Source organism: Callorhinus ursinus, unplaced genomic scaffold (genome assembly GCF_003265705.2).
Source record: "Callorhinus ursinus isolate GAN/ISIS: 27379988/994484 unplaced genomic scaffold, GSC_fseal_2.0 scaffold13, whole genome shotgun sequence".
In the NCBI taxonomy this organism is placed as follows: domain Eukaryota; kingdom Metazoa; phylum Chordata; class Mammalia; order Carnivora; family Otariidae; genus Callorhinus; species Callorhinus ursinus.
In genome coordinates this window covers 12,157,601-12,180,660 of record NW_027397075.1, presented here as the reverse complement: position 1 = coordinate 12,180,660, position 23,060 = coordinate 12,157,601, and the positions used below count along the sequence as shown (strand labels likewise).

The 23,060-nt window shown below is 55.5% G+C and overlaps 3 protein-coding genes across 20 annotated transcripts in view; 2 read left to right on the top strand and 1 right to left on the bottom strand.

The window, feature by feature from the left end:
• The window catches only part of MGRN1 (mahogunin ring finger 1), a 56,775-nt gene extending 52,773 nt beyond the window's left edge, over positions 1 to 4,002 (top strand). For 4 of the 5 annotated variants that reach the window (XM_025859017.2, XM_025859013.2, XM_025859010.2 and 1 more), the window contains one exon: positions 415 to 2,189. Coding sequence is in view for 3 of the 5 variants with exons in the window: in XM_025859013.2 (XP_025714798.1) it covers positions 415 to 527 (113 nt within the window). In the remaining 2 variants the exon portion in view is untranslated. Of the gene's footprint in view, positions 1 to 414; positions 2,190 to 3,881 lie in introns of those variants that run through there. The other variant, XM_025859011.2, reaches the window with a different exon arrangement.
• Positions 4,003 to 4,595: 593 nt separating this feature from the next.
• NUDT16L1 (nudix hydrolase 16 like 1) lies at positions 4,596 to 20,441 on the top strand. Of its 6 annotated transcripts, XR_003205589.2 has the most exons (7): positions 4,596 to 5,013; positions 5,095 to 5,425; positions 6,081 to 6,303; positions 7,150 to 7,309; positions 10,600 to 10,662; positions 13,080 to 19,648; positions 19,857 to 20,441. XR_003205589.2 is itself a non-coding variant. In XM_025859040.2 (4 exons), exons 1-3 carry the CDS (start codon positions 4,864 to 4,866, stop codon positions 6,300 to 6,302), a joined length of 606 nt encoding a protein of 201 aa, XP_025714825.1. In that variant the 5' UTR covers positions 4,670 to 4,863; the 3' UTR covers position 6,303; positions 7,150 to 7,428. The 6 variants fall into 6 exon arrangements, 3 of the variants coding, with proteins under 3 accessions (XP_025714825.1, XP_025714824.1, XP_025714823.1); XR_003205588.2 differs by lacking the exons at positions 10,600 to 10,662; positions 13,080 to 19,648; positions 19,857 to 20,441 and having other exon boundaries at positions 7,150 to 7,428; XM_025859040.2 differs by lacking the exons at positions 10,600 to 10,662; positions 13,080 to 19,648; positions 19,857 to 20,441 and having other exon boundaries at positions 4,670 to 5,013; positions 5,095 to 5,328; positions 7,150 to 7,428.
• The window catches only part of ANKS3 (ankyrin repeat and sterile alpha motif domain containing 3), a 32,971-nt gene continuing 16,489 nt past the window's right edge, over positions 6,579 to 23,060 (bottom strand). For 4 of the 9 annotated variants that reach the window (XM_025859001.2, XM_073899577.1, XM_025859006.2 and 1 more), the window contains 12 exons: positions 21,583 to 21,718; positions 16,531 to 16,689; positions 14,631 to 14,768; positions 14,001 to 14,110; positions 13,534 to 13,710; positions 10,580 to 10,704; positions 9,976 to 10,117; positions 9,396 to 9,568; positions 8,959 to 9,044; positions 8,408 to 8,491; positions 8,117 to 8,208; positions 6,579 to 8,043 (listed from right to left, as the gene is read on the bottom strand). In XM_025859001.2, the coding sequence (XP_025714786.1) occupies positions 8,129 to 8,208; positions 8,408 to 8,491; positions 8,959 to 9,044; positions 9,396 to 9,568; positions 9,976 to 10,117; positions 10,580 to 10,704; positions 13,534 to 13,710; positions 14,001 to 14,110; positions 14,631 to 14,768; positions 16,531 to 16,689; positions 21,583 to 21,718 (1,410 nt within the window). In that variant the 3' untranslated portion in view covers positions 6,579 to 8,043; positions 8,117 to 8,128. Of the gene's footprint in view, positions 8,044 to 8,116; positions 8,209 to 8,407; positions 8,492 to 8,958; positions 9,045 to 9,395; positions 9,569 to 9,975; positions 10,118 to 10,579; positions 10,705 to 13,533; positions 13,711 to 14,000; positions 14,111 to 14,630; positions 14,769 to 16,530; positions 16,690 to 17,264; positions 17,393 to 17,968; positions 18,354 to 21,582; positions 21,719 to 23,060 lie in introns of those variants that run through there. The other 5 variants (XR_012380459.1, XM_025859002.2, XM_025859005.2 and 2 more) reach the window with 5 other exon arrangements.

The following is a 23,060-nucleotide window of genomic DNA, read 5'->3' as shown; positions in this document are numbered from 1 at the left end:
GCAGGGTGGGACTCCGGGGGCTGCTCTGAGCGCAGAGATGCCCCCAGGTCCAAGTCCACTCCCCCTCTGCCTGGGCTTGACTGAGTCCTGGTATAATTCAGTAGTGAAGGACAACAGCTGGTCAGATCCCAGGAAGCAGGGACTGGGAGAGGGAGGAGGTGAGCGAGGAGACCCCAGGAGGCGGGAGCCCACGGCGCCCCGTTGCATTCTGTTCTGGGGCATCAGCTGGTGCTGTTGCCTGGGATGTGCTCCAAGAGAGAGAGACTCCTCCTTACTCTCCTGGGGCTGGAGTTCCAGGTCTCTGGGTGGCCCTGCCCTCTGTGGGAGGCTCATGGTTGGTGAAAACTGAGCCTGATGGGTGAGGTGGGTGACTCGGCCACCCATGACCGCTTCGCCCTCTGCTCCTGCCCGCAGGATGGTCCACCTCCATGGAGACGCCCCACAGCCTCCGTACCACTGGCCCGCCCTGGCCTGTGCTCGGTGGCCCCAGTCCTGACCCTGGGGCCACTGAGCTGACCCCACTCTGAGAGCCTGGCCAGGCTGGCAGCATGGAGCCCTTAGCTCCCCAGACTTTGCTGAGGGGCCACCGGATTCCAGCGTGACCCCTGGCCTCTCCTGTCTTGCACGCTCTGCGTGGCCACTGGTTCTGAGGGGCCACACGACCCTTGATTGAAGAGCACAGTGGACTGTCTCCTCTGACAAATTCCTTTTTCTACAGTTGATGTATTTGTAAATGGTACAAGATGAAGGACGGCAGCTTTCTGTTCTGGGCTCTCAGCTCTGGGGTTTCCCCCAAACGCCCCATTGGCTAAGTGGCTGGGACTGGGGCCTGACCACCCCTGTGCAGCCTGGACCAGCTTCTTGCAGCATCCTAGCTACTGGGGACTTGACATCCCAAGAACTCACAAATTCTCTGAAGAAAAGTGTGTTGGTGGGTGAGGTGGTATCTTCACAGGAGATGTTATAGGGACCTTGTTGGCCGAGGAGGAAAGGAAGTGGGGACTGAGTCATGGTCAGTGAAGGAAACAGTGCCTGTCCCCTGCCCCATGTGCGCCTGTGTCCTTGGCAGCCCAGCTCTTGCTGCTCGCACCCTCTGCTGCTGCTTCCCCTTCCTGGTCCAGTCCGGCGGAGTGTGGGGGGGGAGGCGGATTGCCTCCCACAGCTCCCCCTCCCCCTGGGGGCTGGGGGCTGGGTCTGCCGCAGGGGCAGAGGCAGCAGACAGAGACCTGTGGCCCCTCTCTCGGCCCTGCGCCTTCTCTGAAGCGGCTTTGCTCACATGGCAGGTCCCTGCAGGTGCAGGGGCTTCTGCTGGGCTAGCTGCTGCCCACTTGCCCCAGGGAGGGATCTGAGCAGCTTCCCTGCTCCCTCTTGGCCACTGAAGTGTCCCTTGGTTTCTCTTTGACTTGTTCTGTCTGGGGTCCCTGTAGTGGACTGCCTGGGGGACGCACATGGCAGATCCCATCTAAGGTGACCTCGTCTTTTTTTTTTTTAAAGCAAAACTTTCTGGGCAACAGCAAGGCAAAGGGGGCATCCAGCCCTGGTGGCCCAGGGTGACAGCTGCCCAGCAGGGACCTTGAGCCAGGTGGTTGGGTCTGTGCAGCTCCCCGAGGTGGGAACACTGTCTTGGTCTGGGGTGGGGGGTGCAGCGCAGCGCACTTTCTGAGGGGCTGCCCTGGGAAGGACGGTTCTGGGGCAGCTGGCCTGTGTGTGCAAAGCCCTGGCCCCCGCCCCGGCACTCTCCCTGTGGCTCGCCCCACAGGATGCTCAGGAGAGAATCCAGCAGTAGAGGACTCGTCTTCTCTCCAGTTGAGCCTGTGAACAGAGCGCTGCCCTAGACATAGCTCTTGGCCATGCGCAGGCCATCTTTTCCCAGCCACTTGACTCCCTGCCCTCCACGGCCCTCCCTGGCCCTCCCCTGCTCTCCCCTGCTGCCTGCTGTGCGCTCAAGCCTGGGCGAATGCCAGCGCGCACACAGCCTGGCTGCCTCCCTCCTTCCCTCCCTCCCCTTTCTGCTCCCGAACTGCCAACCCCGGCGACAGGCCCTTGGTATTGGTGCCAGTGCTCTGTTTGAAGGCCAGGATGCAGACTGGCCTGTCTTGGACTTACATGTGCTATCATTTGATGTACTCTGATTGGCTAGTTTCTGTTCGTTTTTACTGTATATTTATAGTAATAAAATCATGCAGCAATATCTTGTCCGCTCCTTCCTCTGCGCATTGCACCGAGGGACTTCAGCTGCTGCTTGTTCTGGAGGCAGGACGGCGGAGCGGCTCCGGGCAGCTCTGGCCGCCGCCACCGCAGCGTGAGCACGTCCGTGTGCGCGAGTTGTCAGTGGCACGTGACTTCCAAGAGGGCGAGAGCGCATGAGGTGGTACGTGAGGCGGTACGTGAGGCGGTACGTGAGGTGCGCAAGCTGCTGTTTGTTACAACTGTGGCCGTCGTGCAGATTCTGGGTTGGAGTGAAGTGGACTCTGGGGACGGGGCTCGTCTTCTGAGCGGCGGAGCAATCCCCGTCTTCACTGCCAATCGCTCCCTCAGATATTTACTGAGCACCTACCGTGCTGGGGCTGGAGGGGGCCCAGACCCGCATGGCCCCAGCCCCGGGAGTTTGTGTTCTAGGCACTGGGACACTGTGCAAGTAATCCGAATCTTCCCAGGTTGGGTGACTGTTGGAAGAGTCGCTGGTGACAAGGTGGAGCTGCATGGAGTACTTGATTTAACCTGTGGCGGAGGCGGGCCTCTCTGAAGGGCGTTTCAGCTGAGCCCTGCTGGTGCCGACAAAAGCCCTGGGGCCAGAGTGAGTCTGGTATGACCCCTGAGCAGAAAGAAGCCCTAGTGGCTCCCGTTGCTGGAGCGCCAGAATCGAGGAGTGTTGGTGGGGTGCAGATGCCTCAGGACCTTGTAGGGACAGTTTTATTCTGAGAACAGTCAGAGGTTTTTACACAGGGCAGCAACTCTCCACAGCTGTCGTGTGGAATGGATTAGAGGGCCAGGTTTGGTTGCTGGCTTCCCTGCCCTGCAGGCGGCCTCCCAGTAGGGAAAGGCTCTAGTGCCCCAGAGCTCCCAGGCAGCACTGGCCCCACTCTGCCTCCTCAGGTCCCCTCTGACTCAGTGCTTACTGGTGAGAGCATTGTTCTCAGCTAGCATGCCCCGGGGCAGGCCTACCACCCTCAGCCCTGCAGCGGCTGTCATGTTTGGGTCTGGCATGGTCCCAGGGTGGGTGGAAAGGTGTTCCATGTCAGACGAGTTCTTGCATGGGCTGCGCTGGATCTCCCTCTTTTGCCAACGGACCAGAAATTGTGTTAACATCTTGTGTCAGGGAGGGGTTGGGGGCATGGGGTACCTTTCCTCTGTGCCCCCTTACTTCCCCCTTCCCCCAGCCCTGGGTTTGGGTCATGGAGACGTGGCCGCCTGTGGCCTGGAGATGTGGTTGTTTCAGGATGGGCCCTTCCCCTCGCTGACCTCTCTTCAGACACGGTTGCTTGCCCTGGAATCTGGCTCCTCCCTGCCAGTTGTGGTTGCCCCTTCTGAGTCCTGACCCCGGGAGAGGCCATGGCTAGGGACAGAGCCTGCCTCTTTGGATCCTTATTCCCCATTTCTGAGAGTACCGGCACAGACTCACTGTGTGAACGAGTGTCTAGTGGGTCCTACCAACCCCTTGCCCGCCCTCTGCCCCTGCTCTCCTCTCCTCAGCCCTGCTCAGGGCAGCCTTCTCTGCCACAGCGCTTGCCCTCGCTCACTGCATGCAGTTCTCCGAGGCTGTGGCTGGGGCGCCCATCCTGTGAGTGCAGGTGGCAGTTCCTTCACTCATTAAATCCGTGCCCACTGTGGGAGGGGAATGGAGTTTGGGCCAACCAGTGGAGTGAGTGGCCCCATTGCAGGATTCCAAGGAGCCCCAGGGCTCCCTCTTGGACACTTGCTTCCCGTGTTCCCGAGCCCCAGCGACTTGCTTCTCCCGCAGACACGGGGTAAGTACTTCAGGCCCCCTTTGTGAAAGTTGGGAGGTCTTCTGTTGAGGACACGGGAGGAGACATGGTGGGAATCTAGGGTGGGATCCTGGCTCTGGCACCAACTGCTGGGCGCCCTTCAGGCAAGTCCTGTTCCTCTGTGTCCCAAGTTTCTCCTTGGTAAATGGAGACCCCATTTCCTCCCCCCGAACCTGGCATTGTGTCTGACTGGGAGGATACTTGGGATGCTGGGCTCGGATTTAAGGTACTTCCTCCCCCAGCACGATGGGTCTAGGAGCCCCAGGGGTTGTGCGTGGACACGGACTGTGGGGACAGCCGGAGCTCTGCCGGGCCCTGCTTTCCTTGCTCTTCTGGAGTCGGACTGACCGTCAGTGACCTTAGATGGGAGTGCTTGGCTGGCGCGTGTGCAGGGAAGGGTCGTAACCTCCGGTGCGGGGCTCCGCGGAGCCCTCCTGGGGGAGGCGCCGGCCGGGGAGCGAGGCGGGGGCTGGTAATGTGAAGCCTGCGGGGCGGCGCTCCCAGGGAGGCACTGGGGGAAGGCATAGGACTCGTTGCGGGCAGTCGGGAGCCCCCAGCCCGGAAGCAGCGCCCGCCCGAGGGCCCCGAGGCCCCGCTCGTTCGGGAGAGCTCAGCCCGGGCGCGGTGCCTCCTGGGCGTCCTGGTTCTCGAGGGCCGTGGGCGGGGGCGCGCGCAGCCCCTCCTTTTGCACACGCCCCTTCTGCGCCTCAACGACGCGACGGAGCGCCGGGAAGGGCTCGGCCCCGATGGGCGTCGGCAATTGGTGGAGGGGCGGACCTAAGAGCGAGCCCGCCCTCGGATTGGCCGGGCCTGGCGGGGGCGGGCCCGCGCATGCACTTAAGGAGCGGTGCCCCTGCCGCGGCGGGGCAGTGTCAAGATGTCGGCGGCGGTGCCGGAGCTGAAGCAGATCAGCCGGGTGGAGGCTATGCGCCTGGGGCCGGGCTGGAGCCATTCGTGCCACGCCATGCTGTACGCCGCCAACCCCGGGCAGCTTTTCGGCCGCATCCCCATGCGCTTCTCGGTGCTGGTGAGGACGCGGGTGGGTGGGCGGGCGGGGGACGGGGCGCCGCTCGCACCCCGCGCGCCGTGACTCGGCCCTCCCTTGCAGATGCAGATGCGCTTCGACGGGCTACTGGGTTTTCCCGGGGGCTTCGTGGACCGGCGCTTTTGGTCTCTGGAGGACGGTCTGAACCGGGTGCTGGGCCTGGGCCTAGGCTGCCTGCGCCTCACGGAGGCCGACTACTTGAGCTCTCACCTGACCGAGGGCCCGCACCGCGTCGTGGCGCACCTGTACGCACGGCAGCTGACGCTGGAGCAGCTGCACGCCGTGGAGATCAGCGCGGTACATTCGCGCGACCACGGCCTGGAGGTGGGGCCGCCGCCCGGGCCCCGCCCCCCGCCCCAGGGTTTGGCTCTGGCTCCGTGGAAGGCACCGATGGGTAACACGTCCCCCTGAGGGTCCCCTGGCCGGGCTGGGTGGGGTGTCGCTGTCTCTAGCATCGGGGTGGGGAGAGGGAAGTGGGGGCAGGTGTGGGAGCGAGGGGCCCGGGGCTGGGGGTTCCCTCGGGGCTGTGTTCCATCTGCCTTGCTGCCTGCCATTGCCAATCCTGGGAGCGGGGAGTGGGATCGGTGGGAGGATGGGATGGGGTAGTACCTTCTGGGGAGGTGGGAAACTAGGGCGGGTTCATGGGCTGGGATCTCAGGGTTGGGGTGATGAAGGCTCTTAGGGTCTGGGTTTTTATAGTCTGGAGGGGCTGGGAGTCATACTTGGGATGTTTGGGATTCACCTGTGGAAGGGGGAGCATGGGGTATGAACTGGGGGGCTTTGTGCCAGGGGATGGGAGCTGGGACTTGAGAGTGCAAAGGGTGGTCATGGGTGCATGGGGTCAGCTTTGAAACTTGCCTGGAGAGTAGAGGGGCTGCACTGCTCCAAGGGTACGGCTGGCTTCTGCCTCACCAGACCCTGCCCGGGTCTCGCATTACAGCCTTGGCAACCTGGCTGCCCTTCCCCTGGCCTAGCAGCTCACAGGCTCCTCCTGCTAGGGCTGCACCATTGGTGTGGGGGCCTGATCCCACTCTGGTCTCTCTGTGCAGGTGCTGGGGCTTGTGCGAGTCCCACTTTACACCCAAAAGGACCGAGTTGGTGGCTTTCCCAACTTCCTGAGCAACGCCTTTACCAGCACCGCCAAGTACCAGCTGCTCTTCGCTCTCAAGGTGCTCAACATGATGCCCGAAGAGAAACTAGCTGAGGCTTTGGCCGCTGCCACTGAGAAGCAGAAGAAAGCGCTGGAGAAGCTCCTCCCGTCTTCCTCCTGAGGTTGTCTGTGCGGCATGTCTCTTACCCTCCCCTGGTTCTGTGCCCTGAACTCCTAGGAGACTATCTCCTCCTGTGTGTGTTCACAACTCCTCTCCGCTACCCTGAGCAGCTACTGGGTGGTGGCTGGGTTACTGGGAGCCCACCCTGCTCAGTAGGTGGCCTGGCTTTCCAGGCTCAGGACATTTTCTCCTACCCCAAGATGCAAACTCTCCACATGCGACTTGGGTGGGTGGAGGTATCCCCCATTCATTCAGGTAGGTAGGTAGACACACAAAGACCATCGAGAAGTCAGTTTTATTCTTGTGGAGCATGCCTTGAGTCCTGTCACCAGCCGGCCCCAGGGCTGAGAGAAGAGCTGGCTCACTTTTGGTGGTGGTTAGCCTCAATTTTTTCTATGGTGTGTGAACTGGGAATGAGGCTTTGAAGCCCCTTTACCCCACTGGGGCTTGGTCCCTAAGGTTAGTTGGGGCCATGAGGCCGAGCTGGAGCTGTTGAAAAAGAAAGGACAGGAAAGTCCATTCTCAGCTGCTCTGTGTTCTCTGGTCCCAGCCACAGGCCTGGGGCTGGGTGCACCGGGCGGGGGGTGGTGGTGGTGGGGTTTTTCCCACTACCCAGGGACTTAAGGGCGGGAGCCACGTGCAAGAGTGCTGGGGCTCCATTCAGTGTGGAGCTGATACAGGCCTCCTGTCCCAAGGGGAGGTGGTGTCTGCCTCCCTGTGGTTGTTGTGGGACTGCCGGCTTCAGGCCTCTCTGGGCCCCAAGCCTGGTTCAGGGCTTCTGGCCACACGGGGGCTGAGCTCACTGCTCTTTGCTTTGCTTTGCAAGCCTCCCTTTCTGCATTCCCAGCACAGGCTGCAGGCAGCTTCAGGACATGGTGTGGAAGCAGGCCGAGTGTGCAGAATGACAACCACAGAGCCACCACAGACGGGAAGGTCACCACTGGCCTTATGTCCGGAAGGACTCCTCAATGAAGCTAACAAAGTTTCCATAGCACCTGATTGGCCTGGTAAGGAAAGCTGTGCTCCGGCCCAGCCTGAGTGTTTGTTCCACCTTAGAGCCTCGATGAAGTGGCCAGCACGTGTGGGCATAGGCACTTCATTCTGTAAATAAAATACCTGTACCTTGTTCCTCTCTTACTTCCTTGGGGCTTGGGGGTGTGCATCACTCTTCAGATTGCTTCTGTAGACTCGATGGGGCTCGGGGCAAAGGCAGCCCTCGATGCAGGGGACGGCAGCGCAGGAGGGGGTCAGGCGGTCTGCCCTGCTCTGCACGCAGTGGTCTCTGTCCTGAGGGGGCCTGGGTCCCAGTGGGTTTAGTGAAGTGGGGGTCTCGGCCTGCCCTGCCCCTGGCTTTGGTTTGTCAGCCAGCACTGCATGTGGTGGGACCAGAACGGAGCCCCTTACCAGCAGAGCTTACATTTTATTTTCCAGCCAATGACATACGCTGCCCAAGTGCCCAGTCCTCTCCGTGTGGCACCTGCGGTGTACGGGGACCCGCTCTCTCCCCGTGGCCCTGCCCGCTCTGGGCCTCACCCCCAGGTTCTGGCCTAGAGGCCCTCGTCCTGCCTTGGTGTGGGCCTCGCTCCTCGCCCCGGCTCCAGCCCTGTCCTGCTTGCTGCTCCGGGGGCCTGATCCTCTGGCCCGCTGCAGCCGCTTGCTCTCCGCGCTCCTGTCTTCCAGGCACACAGCTTCAGGGTGGATCAGTCACCCAACGTCGGATTCTGAGAAGGGAAAGGGAAGACTGAAGGGAGAGCTCACTGCTGCCCAGGGCGCCCTGCTCTCCCAGCCCGGCACCTGGGCTGGCGGACACTCACCGTCCCTCCCAGCTAAGGCTCCCGCCAGTTCTCCTTCCCGTTCAGCACTTGCAGCTTCTCCAAGCTCTGGGTCACTGAGCATAGCACTCGCCCTGAGGACGGGAGCAGTTAGTTACTGCTTTGCAAGTGTGAGAAGGGGGGGGGGGTGCCTAGGACTGCGTGGTGGTGGGGGTAGTAGGCCAGGGCAGGGCTGACCCAGGGGTCGGAGCTAACCAGGCGGGGCTCTCCCTGTTCACCCACTTTTGGCCCCTGCTGGGGGTGAGGCCACTGGCTGCCCTCTTGGAGACTCACCCATTTCCTGGACTCGATCCTCCAATGCTCCTGACAGCTCAGGGAGGCTCAGGGCCTGCAGGGAGGCTGGCCAGCCGTTGGAGTCTGCGGGATAGAGAACCAGGTGGGCCTGGGGTCTGTGTGGTCACCACAGCTCCTGCCTCTTTGTCTTGAGCTGCTGGGACCAGGGGACCCACCCAGCTGTTGGTTCCTGCGTGACCTCGTTATACCAAAATATGTTCTCCCATCTGTTTCTCCAAAGCACTGTCAGGGTCCAGCCCCAGGAATGAAAGTGTGAGGGTCCCTGGCCTACAGTGAGGTCTTGCCCTGGGGCAGCCCCAGCTGTAGGCTGCAGAAGTCACTGCAGATCCTGGATAGCCCAGTTGGCCAGGGCCCGAGGGCTCTTGCCTCCCACCATGGGGAGGAAATGGGGGTGACAGGGTGCCCTCACTCTGGAGCCTGGGATGGTGTAGAGGAGGGGTGGAGTGTCAGTGTGGTAACTGCTGGAACAGGTGCTAACACTGGGCCCAGGGCAGCATCTATGTAATCTGGAGCCAGGACACTGTTCTTACCAGCTGTGGGGAGGGCTGTGCCCAGGGGGGACCCTCGGGTAGACACCTCCTGCTTCACTCTGGCTGACAGCTCAGCTTGACAGGCTCTGCCAGACACAAGGCCAAGTGCTGGTGAGGGAGAGGCCTGGCAAGAGTGCCTTTTCTGGCCCCCGCGGGGCAGCAGACACCCCCACCTCCCTAAGTGTCAGGTGGGGCTCCGCCTTCACGGCAAGCTCTCGAGGCCTGAGACCCGGGCAGAGGATGAGTTGCACGTAGCGTGCAGATTCTCGGGGCCCTGTTTGCTGCCTCGGTCTGCTCTGCAGACAGACCCAGAACAAAATGGAGGACGACAGTGAGTGACTCCAAAAGACCCTACCAACAAACCCTTGGTTGAATCTGGAGGCATCGGTGACTCAGGGTCTGGCCTGGGCCTGGGGGCAGCTCAGATGCCCACTCACCGCAGCTGGTCCAGGATGAGAGCAGCGTCCCGGGCGAGGGCCCAGGTCTCCTGCAGCTGGGCGTGCACGTCCTTCCGGGCGCCGTCCTGCTCCAGGAGGCAGCTCTCCAGCACGGCGCGTAGCCCCTGCTCCTGCGACACCTGGCCTCGCATGGCCTCCACCTCCTCACAGCGCTGCCGTGCGAGACGCAGGAGCCCGCGTGGCTAAGTGAGCCAGGGGTATGCGAGGCCGGGTGCCCCCGACCCTGGCTCGCTCGCTCTGCCGTCCCCTGGGCCGGAGGATGGGGACGCCCATCTCCAGATGGAGCCGCCTCTGCCCAAGCGTGGTGGAGTCCGAGCCGGCTGCTCATTCTCCGCCCTCCCCCTTTATCTTCTGGATCCGTCTGCGCTCCTGCCCGTGCATCTCCCCTCGGGCACAGGAACAGTGCCGCTTTCTGCCCTTGCTGTCCCATCGCCTGTCCTGGCTGCTTCCCCTGCTGACCCTGGGTACTTGTCCCCACTGCTCGCTCTCCTCGTCCTTCGCTGCAGCCGTGTCTCCACAACCCCTCTCTTGCACGGCCCCTCCCCTGCTCCCCACCTACTTTGTGCAGCTGGATGGCGAGCTCCTGCATCTCGGCTTCGAGCCGGTCGGCATAGGCCAGCTCCAGGGCATCGCTGGGGGGACGGGCGCTGCTGTGCCATCGAGCAATGGCCGAGGTCATCTTCCTCTTCGGCCCAAACAGCCTGCAGGGGTGAATTTGAGAGAAGTACACAGATCGGCGGGGTGTGCAGAGGTGCCACGGACCGTCCTTCCACCAAGACGGTCCCCTAGGCAAGGTCCCAGCTTGGAAGGGGGAGAGTGACCCCCAGGATCCCGGGACAGATGACAGAAACAAAGGGTTCCAAGCAGTGACCCCAGTTGGGGCTGGCCTCCCCTGCCTGGTTGCCTCCCCTGCCTGGTTGTTGCTGATTTCACTCAACAGGGAGCCCAGGCCAGCCAGGGCCAGGCTGTGAATGGCCTCCCACCACCTTGGGAAGCTCTCAGGTGGACAGCCGGGCCAGCCTGGGGGGCTGGAGAGGCCAGCTGGCTGCAGGGAGCGAGCGGACTTCTGGACAGGGTGGCTCGTTCCACCGCAGCCTTGGGACGTTGCAAGCTAAGCTGGCCCCTTCAGGCTCAGTGGAAACCAAGGGCCCCTCTGCACTCACGTGATGCCAATTTCCTTCAGGTCGCTCTCAGTGAGGGTCAGGAAGATGCGGAGGTCCACGTCCTGCTCCTCGAACACCTGCAGGTACTTCAGACACCCAATCTGCTCCAGCAGCGCGGCGAGGTCCTGGAGGGCAGAGGAGCCAGGGCGGGTCAGAGGGCGGGTGGGGACCTACAAAGGCACTGCGGCAACGCAGGGCCCTTCCTGCCAGGCGTGCGTTCCTTGGTGCCGCCAGTCCCGGAACCCCCCCCAGTGGGATGGTGCTGCGGGCGCCAAGGGCTCCAGCCCCCTCCCTGTGCCCTCAGGCGGAGTAGACGGTCCGGAGGGCCTCAGCCCGTTTGTCTGCACTTCAGCCTGGACGGTATTAGTGCTTCTTGGAGGGCGGGTCTGCTAGCAACAAACTTGGAGTCTGTTTACCTGCGCCTGCGCAACCATCTTAATTTCTTTCACTTTGAAAGGACAGTTTTTGCTCGGATATAGCATTCTTGGTGTTTTGTTTTCCTCCTCTCATTACTCTGATTTGGTCATCAAATGTCCTCTAGGTCCCATGGTTTCTGATGGGAAATTAGCTGTTAATCTTAGGAGGGTTCCTTATGTGTAAAGGACTCACTTCTCTCTTGCTCCCTTCAAGCTTCGCCTTTTGTTTTTGGACAGTTTCATTACTTTAGGCCTAGCTGTGGACCTGAGTTTAACTTACTTAGGGTTCATACGGTTTCTTGGATCAAATGTAGGAAGGTTTGGCTATTTTCTTAAACACTTTTTTGTGCTCTTTCCTACCTCCTCTCCTTCTGGAACACCAATTATGTATATGCTGGCTGCTTAATGGGGTCTCACGGGTTTCTGTTCATTCTTCATTCTCTTCTCAGACGGGAGAATCTCAATTGATCAACATCAAGTTTGTGGGGCCTTCCACATGCTCCAGTCTGCTGTGGAGCCCTCTTGTGAAACATTCATTTCAGTCATTGTACTTTTCACCTACAGAATCTCTGTTTGGTTCGTTTTTATTTCTTTCACTTTATTGATAATCTCTGTATCTAGATAGGTTTTCTTGAGCTCACTGGACGTATTTGAAAAAGCTGATCTAGAGTCTTTGTCCAGTTAAGTCCCAGAGTGGCCATCCTCAGGCACTGCTTCTGTTGACTTTTTACGGCCTATGAGCCATACTTCCTTCTTTGCACATCTTGTCTTTTTGATGAAATTTGGACATATCCAAGATTTTAAGTAATCTGTACACCCAACAGGGGGCTTGAACTTACAACCCCAAGATCAAGAGTCACATGTTCCACCAAACGATCCAGCCAAGTGCCCCTCAAATTCGACATCTTAAATGTGGTGGTTCTAGAGATTGAATTCTCCTCCCTCTCCACAGCTTGTTGCTGCTGCTTGTTGTAGAAGTTATTTGTTTAGTGCCTTTTTGATAAAGTCTGTGTTCTTTCTCACATGTGGCCACAGAAGTCTCTCCTCGGCTAGCTTAGTGGTCAGCTAAGGACTGGACAGATTTCCGTAAACACCAGAGACCAGTCAGTCTCCCCCTCTTTGCTGCATAGCTCTGTAGGCTTGGCTGGGGCATATCTTCAACACTCAGCCAGGCAGATGACAGTCCTATCTTAGCCTTTACTTCCTCCTAGCTAGAGCCTCAAGGCCATCAGATGTATTCTCACTTCTTTCCTGACCATCCACACAACACAGCCTTGAGCAAGTGTGTGGCCTCCCAGATTCCCAGGAATATGTCAGAGCTTTACAAACCTCCTATGGACATCGCATTCCCCAGTTTTTCCTTTTCAGCTTTTGTGGTTAATCTTATTTGCCCCAACTATTATCCAACACCTCAGGCAGCTGCAAAGTTAAAACATACACCTGTAATTATTTTCAACACACATTGTTATACTGGGTAGACAGGCTCTCAGTCAACTCAAACACAGTTTTGTAAGCATGGCCTCCTAGGGAGTCATCAGATGCATCCCATCATGCCAATTATTTGAGAATGAAGCACTAAAGAGCCCCTGCACTGGCTGTCACAGATACCCTGGCACTGGGGAGTGCAGATGGGACTAACGCGAGTTGAAGTGCTACAGAGCTTGCAGTTTTGGGATTCAGCCACTTCTCTTGAATGAACATTTCCAGGTTGCTCCAAGCTTTTGCTTGATTCACAGAGTTTTGAAAAAAATTATTCTGACCACTTCTGCCAGTTTATTGCCTTTAATAAGGAGAAGCAAATTTTCAAAGATCGTTACTCTGCCATTTGTCTTAACCTACTTTCTGAAACAGCCTAAGATCCCACCACCACCACCATCCATTCCCCCATGAACATGTATTTAAGGAGTTGAAAGGTGTAGCTGTTCACTGAGCCTGGAAACATAGGCCCTCGAGAAAGCTCTCTGGAGGGGCCACAAGGAGAAGCCAGCAAAACTGCAGGCTTTTAGTGAATAGCAGAGCTGTGACTTTAATAAATGGCAAAAATGTACTTCTCTCTTTCATCTTTGTACTACTTACGCCTACAGAGGGCAGGAGAAGTCAATAAACAGTTGAGCTGCTGTGCTGGACCCATCACCCCTAAGAAGCTGGTGAGCCAGAGTGACCCACAATGAGGAGGACAGAGATGGCAAATTTCCTTAAGCACCACTTTAGCTCTGCTTCATATGCATCTTGTCACAAACTTCTGAAAGCAGCTCCCTAAGACTGGTCCTGTTTTTCTCCGCCCCAGGCTCAGGGAGGCTGAGTAAAGTATGGAAACTAAGGGGAGAGACAGATCCCTCCCATGGAAAGGGATGGAACAGAAACCCTACGACTGGCACTTGGAGCCCTTAGGACTCCTCTCAGCCTAGCTTCCCAGATCATTTGAGGGAAAACCATCACCACACTCTGCTCTCCACAGTGCCCGGCCCATCCTGAGTACACAGTGCGGGCCTCACGGAGCACAAGAGGTCTACGTGCCTGCTTCACAGATGGCCTTACCTGAGGTCCTGAATGGCGGGACCTCTCGGTCTGGGGCATCGATCCTGGAGAAGAGGCTGCCCCCGAAGTCCCAGTGCTGGGAGGCCACTGGCTCTCGCTGTTGCTGTAACGATTCTTGGTCTTCATATAACTTTTAGTTTGCTTGCGAACCGAACTTTTACAGGCATGATCCGAATCCTGTGGCAAGAAGTGTGCTTGAAGTTAACACTATGGGGCTCACAGCTAACGGAGCTGCATCCACTCTGCCCTCTGTCCCAAAACTGTAGCTGGGAAACCCCCCCACCGGCCACACACAGGCTTCCTTGGTGACTTTCACAGTGGTCGCTGCCCACGGAGGGCAGCCAAGGACACTGTGTGTCTGACACGCACGAAGTCCTTGTCACCAGACTTGCCCTCTCGGAGGAGGCAGCCCCCACAACACCAAGAAAGGGGAGGGAGGTGGGAGATCAAGAAAGGAGAAGCTTCACCTCGTTGCTCTCCAGAGAGGCCTCACTGCTGACTCCCGGGGCTCTTGTCAGGCCCTCACTGCTGCTGCTGCACCTCCCAACCCCCAGGTTGGTGCCGAAGGCGTGCTCTTCTGACAACAGTCAAGACAAGGGCAGCTGACCACAGGTCTCCCTTGCAGGGCCTCCCCAGAGCCCCACACCCACTGCATCCAACTCCTGAAACAGCTCACTGTCTCCTCTGATGCTGGCCCAAGCCCTCCTGCCCTAGCACGTGGACAAGAGCTTGGCCCGTTTTGTTCACTGTTAAATCCAAGCGTCGATCTAGAGCAGTGCCTGGCCCAGCGGACACTCTTGTCAACAGCTCCCGAACAAATGGTACATGTAATAGAACGGACATTTCCCCGAGGGCTTGCCAGTCAAGGAGCCTCCCTGGTTAGGAACGACTCCCGCAGATCCTGCACCGGGACACACCGGGCCAGAAGCTGCACCTCCCCCGTGTCCGAGCCACATTCGTGGTCCTCACAACAGCCAGGCCCTGCGGTACCCTTCACCCCCTCGTTCTCCACTGGCTGGACCTGCCACAGTTCCGTGCCCCCGCTGGGTGGGTAGAGGGGTGATGCACGGGGACTCCCCACAGGGCCCCCCACACACCCCGACTGCTGCCGCTGCTGCTCTCCACATCCCGCTCATTGATCGGGGAGGTGACGTCCCTGTAGCAGAGGCCCCCCCCTTCCAGAGGGTTCTCATCACTGCTGTTGAAGGTGACGTAGCCCGGCAGAGGCACCTGCTCTGTGGACAGAATGGGGGACATAACACCCACGTGAGCACAAAAGGGATAGAGTTCCTCCTTCCAAATTCAACCACCCCAGACGAATCTGGGCATGAGGGAAGGCCCAGGATTCAGGCAAGCAGAAAGAAAACTGCTATCTAGCTGGCCACTACCCCCATCGGCTCCAACTGCGCGGTCTGCAGGTGAAGAAAGATTCTGAGGGGCATGGGGACCAGTCTGTGTCCCACAGCAAGAGCACCTGGATGGGGACCAGCACCCAGTCCAGTCTGGCGCCCCTTCCATCACACCATGTGCCGCTTTGCCGAGTGGACAAAGCAGGAAACGGTTAGCTGTGTTCACAGGTTCCTGAGGCGAAGGAAAACCAGACCACTAAGTGGTCCTCGTAGCTGGGAACAAAATCTCACACACACCAGCTTTCATGCTCCCTGTGACTTTTCAACACACACATCTAGGGGTGCTGCTCCTCGGGTCAGTCAGCCCCAGCTAAACAGATCTGGCTGAGCAGGGAGGCAAGAGGCCCCAGGCTAAAGATTAACAGCAGTAACACCAAGTTACATAACCTCTGAATGCATCTGCCTGCAAGAAAATGTTTTTTCATCATTGGCAAACAATATACACACATATAGAGAATTTAAATATCACAAGGTATAAGAGGAAAACCAAAATTATGAAATAGCACAACTAAGGGACAACGAGCATCATTCTTTGGTGAATGTTTCTCTGCCTGTGTGGGTGCATAAAAAGATTTCTGTATAAATGGGCTTCGGCCAGATTATTTTGGGAACTCGAACAAATTCCATTTTAAAAAGCATGTGTTGTAGAGCAACACAAGTTAATAACCCCCCCCACCCTGGGTAAGACCCATCTTCCGGTGTGCGCCCACCATACCTCAGGTGGGACGGGTAGCAGGGACTCCTCACAAGAGAAGCACCAGCCACATGCCCCAGAGCATGCTGCTCTCACCCAGCAGCAGCCTGACCACAGCTGGGGGCAGCTTCCCCAGTGGCCCAGTCAGCCCACCCCTCTGTGGCTGATGGGAAAAGGTGGGCCTGGAGCTCCCAACCCAGCACTAAGACTCCTTCCAAGGGTCATGGGAGGCAATGGAGCAACTTATATATTCTTGACCGAAGCATGATCTCTCCACTGACTGGGAAAGTCGGTTTCTAAGCCCAGGGGTACTGGCTCACGAGATGGACCCATCCACCCACCTTGCTAGACCAGCAGGATTGGCCCGGCCACTGATGGGTGACAAGACGTCAAAGATGTAACTCACACCTGAGACTGAGCACTTGGTCAGGGCCAGAGCAAGAGTGTCAGCGCCCCCTGCATTCACCATGAGGCGCTGACAATGGGAGAGTAAACTCATTCTGGCCCACAAAGTATATGATCCGACAATTCTCCAATCTAGCACTTTGAGAAGAGAGAGCAACAGCCTGCCCAGAGACACATCCACCTCCAGCTGGTGAAGTGGGCAGGGACCAGACTTAAACATTTTCTCTGCACTAGCTGACCTACCACATGATAAATGAAATCCCAGCTTTGCTGTATTTCCACCACTGGAGAGAAAATTCTATTTGTAACATAACCCATGGAAAGGAAAATTAAAGGATGAACCCAGAAGCTAGCCAGTGATCAATGTCTTTTATCCCTCTAATCAATTCCGAGTCTAAGCTGCAGTGCCCGCCAGGGCCCACATTTCAGAAGGCTAAGAACTGTTGTGGAGGCAGAGCCGAAGAGCCAGCAGGACATGGGGGCACTCACCACAGCAAGGCCGCTGCATCTTGCCTCCAAGTCCGATGGCTGTGATCCTTGCCAAGGCTCGAGGCCCCTCATGGATGCTGAGGCCCTTCTTCCGACAGGGCCTCTGTCTCTGGGGAACAGGGCAGGATTCATCTGAAGAGCTTAGATCTTCAAATTTGTCTGTGGGTCAAACACCAGAATTAAGACATTTTGTTCAGTGATGGACTAATTTAGTAACCCTCATAATACGTGGGAATAAAGTCATCATAATTGGTTTTCTCACATTAAGGAGATTAAAAAAAAAAAAAAAAACTGTTTCCCAGGACATCACTAGAAATAATGGGCCAGTCCACTGCTCAGAGGGGCCACGGGGAGATCTGGGGAGAAAGCAAGCCTGCTAAACATGAGTCTCAACTGAAAAAGTTCATGATGATGGGGGAGTCTTAATTCTTATTCTGCTCTTTGGGTTCCAGAATTTTTTATAGCAATATATACTTAAAACCAGAAATAAATTTTGTTCCAAGTTGAGATGGTAAAGAAGATCCATCTCTTCACAGACATAGACAATATCAGTCACAACTTCTGTCAACTGTCTCTTCTCTACCTGCACGTCTTGGGAAACAAGGGGCACGTGCCAGGTGTGTGCCAGGTCTGGGGAAACACTCCGCATGCCACCCGTCACGGTTTGAGAGCTTGACACGCTCACAGCCCTTATCATCCTATAGCTTTTCCCAGTTTTCCTTCTTTCATCATACCTGGAAGGCAACATTCATGACCATATTTGCATAAGGCTCCCATCTGATAAGACCTCATTCTCGGGCTGATACACTGGGGCTCAGATGCTGAAGGAGCCCCTCAGCCCACTGCCCCCTTGAGAGCTGGTGTCTGTCACCAATGATCCCGGGCCTGGGAAGGGAGCCAGGCCGTGGACTGGTGTGAATGGAGAGCTCAGGTCAGTGACTGCCTGCGAATGAGGGCGTTATTGAGGCAGGTTCCAAACCAGTGACCCCGGGCCAGTCACCCTCTTCCCCACTCAGCTCGCTCCCATGCGGTCCAGGATCTACACCATCAGGAGGAGACTGTGGTCCCGCCCAGGCAGAAAATGGAGGAGTCCTAAAGAATAAAAGGACAGGGGCGCCTGGGGGGCTCAGTCGTTAAGCGTCTGCCTCCGGCTCAGGTCATGACCCCGGGGTCCTGGGATCGAGCCCCGCATCGGGCTCCCTGCTCAGTGGGGAGTCTGCTTCTCCCTCCCCCACTCCCCCTGCTTGTGCTCCCTCTCTCACTGAGTCTGTCAAATAAATAAAAACTTAAAAATTTTTTTTCATTAAAAAAAAAAGAAAAGGACAAGGGAAGAGGGGTAACCGACGCAAAGGCAGCTCTGTGAATCTGAACCTCCCCGCACATCCTCTCGAACCTGACAAGTCAGCAAGGGCAACAGACAGAGCCACGCGAATCCTACCCCTTCCCCAGAAGTGGGATGACAGCACCCCAACCGCCCTGTTCCTTGCTCCTATGGAGAGGAGCCACGTCCATTTCTCTTCTCGCAGAGAGACTTCTTGCTCATGCACACCTAGTCTCCGCAGGGAGCGAGCAGGTCCCGAAGAAAGCCACACCCGAAGAGAGACAAGGCGACAGAAGTGCCGTGCTGTCCCCAGAAAAAGTCCATCCTGTGGCAGAAAAATCGTCCTGGCAGAGGAAAGCACAGCCCCAGAGAAGCAACTTAAAAATGCACACGGGACATGAGGGAGCAGAACAGCCCCACTCCTGGCTGACACCTTGGGGAAACTGAGAAGTGGACAGGAAAGCAAGTGGGGGAACTCCAGGATCGGGCAAGACAAAAACATAGCAAGGACACACACGCCCTGGCCTCGCTACATCCCCCTCCAAAAACAAAAGCAACCCCCAAAAACCCATCTAGCAAGGACTCCCCTGGAGACCCTGGGGAGGAAATCCTAAAGCAGGACGCTCACACCAGCCAGGCTGCTGAGCCCCGGAGCTCCAGCCCTCTCCACACACAGCTACTCCAAAGAGGACACAGGAACCGGGGGCAAAACACCACGGCGAGTAAAGACGCCCCTCCCTCCGAAAGAGGTAGAAGAGGTAGAGGTAGAAGGTAGAAGAAAGCTAACACGACACTGCGCGGATACGTCCTTAAACAAGGGTGGAGGAGTGGAAAAAGCATCCTGGTTCAGAAATCCAAAACAGAAAACAGAAAGACACAGGCACACACTCGCAATGGTGAGAAAGGAAAATGGAACTCAGGAAAGAGAAAACAAAGGTCAATAGGGCACCTGGCTGGCTCAGTCGGTGGAGCAGGCAACTCTTGACCTCGGAGTTGTGAGTCCGAGCCCCATGTTCGGCGCAGAGATGACTTAAAAATAAAATCTTAAAAAAAAAAAAAAAAGAATGCAAGTGATGACCTCTGAGAAGCTTGTAAACTGCTAAAAAACAAAAAACAAAATAAAGGTCAAATTTTTTTAAATGAAGACCCAGTCACGAGGTGCTCAAGGCAGAAGACATTTGAGTGGAAAAGCAGTACTGCAGGAAAAATGAGAAAACCACCAAAGACTGAACAAGAAAGGGGAGAGAGAGGGTTGAGTCGGGAGGCGGGCAAGACTGCAACGACACAGGAAAATAACCACTGGAACTTTGTAGAAGGAGACAGAGAAATGGTTCTGCACACCTCTATGAGAGTTGAAGTTGAAATCCTGCAGAAAAGGATTTCCTAGGAAAATGCAGTTTACCATACCTGGCCCCCATGAAACATGAGAAAGCATAAGCAGACCAATTTCTATGAAAGAAACAGAAACACATCCCACAAAGACCAGGTCCAGATGGTTTCACAGAATCCTGCCAAACCTTCAAAAATCACGGGGCATCCATGCTGTATAAATTGTTCCAGAGCACAAAAAAAGAAAGAAAACTCAAATTCTCTGTATGAGATACACTGATGCCTACACCCGATAAAACAGAATCACAAACCAGTATCATTTATAAATGAATAGCCATACAGAAACACTGAATAAAATACTGGCAAACAGAATCCACATCACTTTAAGAAAATAATACACCACATCGGATTTATACCAACAACATAAAGTTGGTTCATTATTAGGAAATTCACTAATATACTCTATTAGTAGATCTAAAGAGAAAAAAAAAATTTTTTTTTAAGATTTTATTTATTTATTTGACAGAGACACAGCGAAAGAGGGAACAAGCGGAGGGAGTGGGAGAGGGAGAAGCAGGCTTCCCGTGGAGCAGGGAGCCTGATGCGGGGCTCGATCCCAGGACTCTGGGATCATGACCTGAGCCGAAGGCAGGCGCTTAACGACTGAGCCACTCAGGCGCCCCTAAAGAGAAAATTAACAATTGTCTTTGTAGATGCTGAAAAAGCCTTTGACAAAATTCTACACTTATTCCTGTAAAAAACGGTCACGAATACAGAAAAATGCCAGATACTTTCTTAACATGATAGAAGACATGTACACCTTACCCTTAAAGCCAGCATCTCACCTAAGGTGGCATTTCCACTAAGGTTAGGACGAGGTGCATGCCCACTCTCCCCAACACATTCAACCCCTTACAAGAAGTATTAGCCAATGCAACTAAATGAAAGAAATCAGAGGTACACAAGTCAGAAAGAAGCAGTAAATCTATCTCTCGGCAGACTGTCTGGTAGCATACCTGGAAAACCCTGGAAACTCAATAAATTCAAGCAATGAAAGAATTCAGTAGAACAGCAGAATATAAAACTGGCAAGCAGCGGCGCCTGGGGGGCTCAGTCAGTTAAGCATCTGCTTTCGGCTCAGGTCATGATCCCAGGGTCCTGGGATCGAGCCCCGCATCGGGCTCCCTGCTCCACGGGAAGCCTGCTTCTCCCTCTCCCACTCCCCCTGCTTGTGCTCCTGCTCTCTCTCTCTCTCTCTCTCTCTGTCAAATAAATAAAATAAAATAAATAAAATGAAACTGGAAAGCAGACACCAACAGCCTTCACACTCACACACAATAGGCAGAGGACGTGAAGGCAGTGAAACCCCATTTACAACAGCAACAAAGAAAGTCAGACACTTAGGAAGAAAAAAAGTTATATGCACAATGTCTAGGAGGAAAAATTTTACACCCTCCTGTAGACACAGGAGTACACTTGAACAAAAGACATCCCTTGTTACAGAGGACGACTCAAAAGCATAAAGGGGTAGTTGATTTATAAATCTGCCACAGTCTCAATAACACGCTGTTTCCAAGCAGCTAGACAAGCTGATGTTCAAGTTTACACAGAAAAATACACGAGCAATACTAGGGAACACTGAAAAGGGAAAGCTGCAGGGGGACTGGCTGACCGGACAGTCCAATGTACTACAAAAAGCCTCTGCAAGCTGACAACAGTGTGGGTCTGGTGTGTGGACAGACAGACCCGGGGAACAGAATAGCAAGTCCAGAAACAGACCTGGGCACAGGTGGAAATTCAGAATACTGACAAAGACAGCCTCTCAGATCACTAGGTCAAAGATGAACTGTTATATAGTTTAATGAAGCCAGGACAATGGGGAAGCCATCTGAGAACACCACACCTCACACCACGCATGACAAAATAAAGTACAAAGGATCAGAGATCTAAACATAAAAAATGAAACCATGTAAGTACCAGAAGAAAATGGGCGAATTCTTGTACAACCAGGAAACAGGGAAAGATCTTCTGTGACCCCAAATCTAAAAGCAATAAAAGACTGATGAATGTGACTATACAAAATTAAAATATTTCGTATGGCAATGGGCACCCTAAGCCAAGTCAAGAAACAACAGCTGTAAGCAGTCCCGTCTGGAGGCTGCGCGCCCACCTCTCCGTGGCCTCCGCCAGCATCCTGGGCACACCTTCAGCCTGGCTGGTCCCACTCCACACTGACGGATCTCTGTCCTGTCAGACCAGCTAGCCTCAACCCTGACTGCCCCGTGGAGTCACGGGGAAGGCAGGGGCCCCCTGGCGAGGCCGCAGGAGCCACACTTCAGCAGGGCCGGTGGGAGCCGGCAGCAGGACCCTAGCAGAAGACCCAGCAGCACAGGAGCAGGTACCTGGGCTCCGATAGAGGTTCTTGGGCAGAGAAGGCGAGTGAGCGTCTATCAACCCCACGATCTTCATGTGTCCATACTGCTTGGCCAGCATCCGGGCTGTGGCTCCACTGTGGTCTCTTGTGTCCACTCTGACTCCCTGTGAAAGTTCATGGAAGTTCAGGAGCTGGGCACTTCCCCTGTAAGGCACTCACTCTTGTTCCCTCACGTGGGCTCTAGACCCCAGCTAGGACATGCACGGGGGTCTCAGCGCCCCGGGCCCTCCACAACCCCACATCTGCGCCAGAAAGAGGGGAGGGCCTGTAAGGGCCCTCACTGTCCTTTAGGATAGGGGGGGGCGCTGGGGAGGGGCTCAGTGGCAGGATTCCAGCCACCTGGTGGCTGCAGCAGCTCTCGGGCCCCACGCCCCGCAGGCAGATCCTTCCGGGATCGGCGGTCACGGGCTCCAGCTGGGGAAGGGCACACTGCAGGCCACTGGGGCCACAGCCCAGCCTTCACCCTTCCCACCTGGGCAGGCCCGCCTCACTTCTCTCCACCAGAGAAAACTGGAGACAACAGATGCACTAGAGAAGCAGCCTTTAAAAATCATAACCACCACCAGAGCACCATCCTTCTGAAGATGAGTCTGGTCATTTTTACCCAAAGCCCTAAAATGTACCTATAGTCTTCTGCACAGTTAACTCCACTTCTGTGACTCTCTCCTAAAGAAATAACTCCAAGCAGAGAAAGCTTTTGTGACACAGGTTTTCAGTAGAACGTATCTGCAATAATGAAAACCTGGAGACCTTGTGAATGCGGGCAGAGGCAGCCATGTTATTACCTTAATGCTGGCGCTTACAAATAATTGGTAGAACCAAGTTTTTGAAAGGACCATGATACGTCTTTATGGTATCAAAGGTATAAAGTGTCCTCATGAAGAAGAGAAGACGACACGGACACGTGGGGGAAATGGCATGAGAAGACAGAGGCAGAGATTGGAGGGATGCATCTAGAAGCCAGAAACACCAGGAGCCAACAAGAGCTCAAAGCCAAATGCAAGCATTCCTCCCAAAGCCTCTGGAGGTACTGTGGCCCCGCTGATGACTTGGTTCTGGAATTCTGGCGTCCAGAACTGTGAGAAAATAAATTTCTGTGTTTTAAGCCCACCAACTTTACGGTAAATTGTTAAAAGCAAGAAACTAGTGCACTCATTTCTGTGTGAAATTATTCAAATTATGGCGCATCGCTACTATCAAGTACTGGATCAGGAAGAATGAGGCAGGTTTCTCTGTACGCATGTGAAAATAAGTTTGTGATATTTTGCTAACATTTAAAAACACACTGCAGAAGTAGATGGATCCCATTTATGTAGCAGGATTCCATTCATGGAGAAATCTATTCACAGCTGTTAACACTCTGGGGGGAGGAGGCGATGTAAGAAAACTTAGAGGTTTTTTAATGCTTATTTCTAGATTTTTGATTAATTATCCTCTAAATGTTAT

Excerpts from the sequence above, each read along its gene's own strand:
- NUDT16L1 (XM_025859039.2), top strand. The coding sequence starts at position 4,864 with ATGTCGGCGGCGGTGCCGGAGCTGAAGCAGATCAGCCGGGTGGAGGCT. Across the intron at positions 5,014-5,094 it reads CCATGCGCTTCTCGGTGCTG|ATGCAGATGCGCTTCGACGG; the intron begins GTGAGGACGCGG and ends CCTCCCTTGCAG. Across the intron at positions 5,356-6,080 it reads CGCGCGACCACGGCCTGGAG|GTGCTGGGGCTTGTGCGAGT; the intron begins GTGGGGCCGCCG and ends CTCTCTGTGCAG.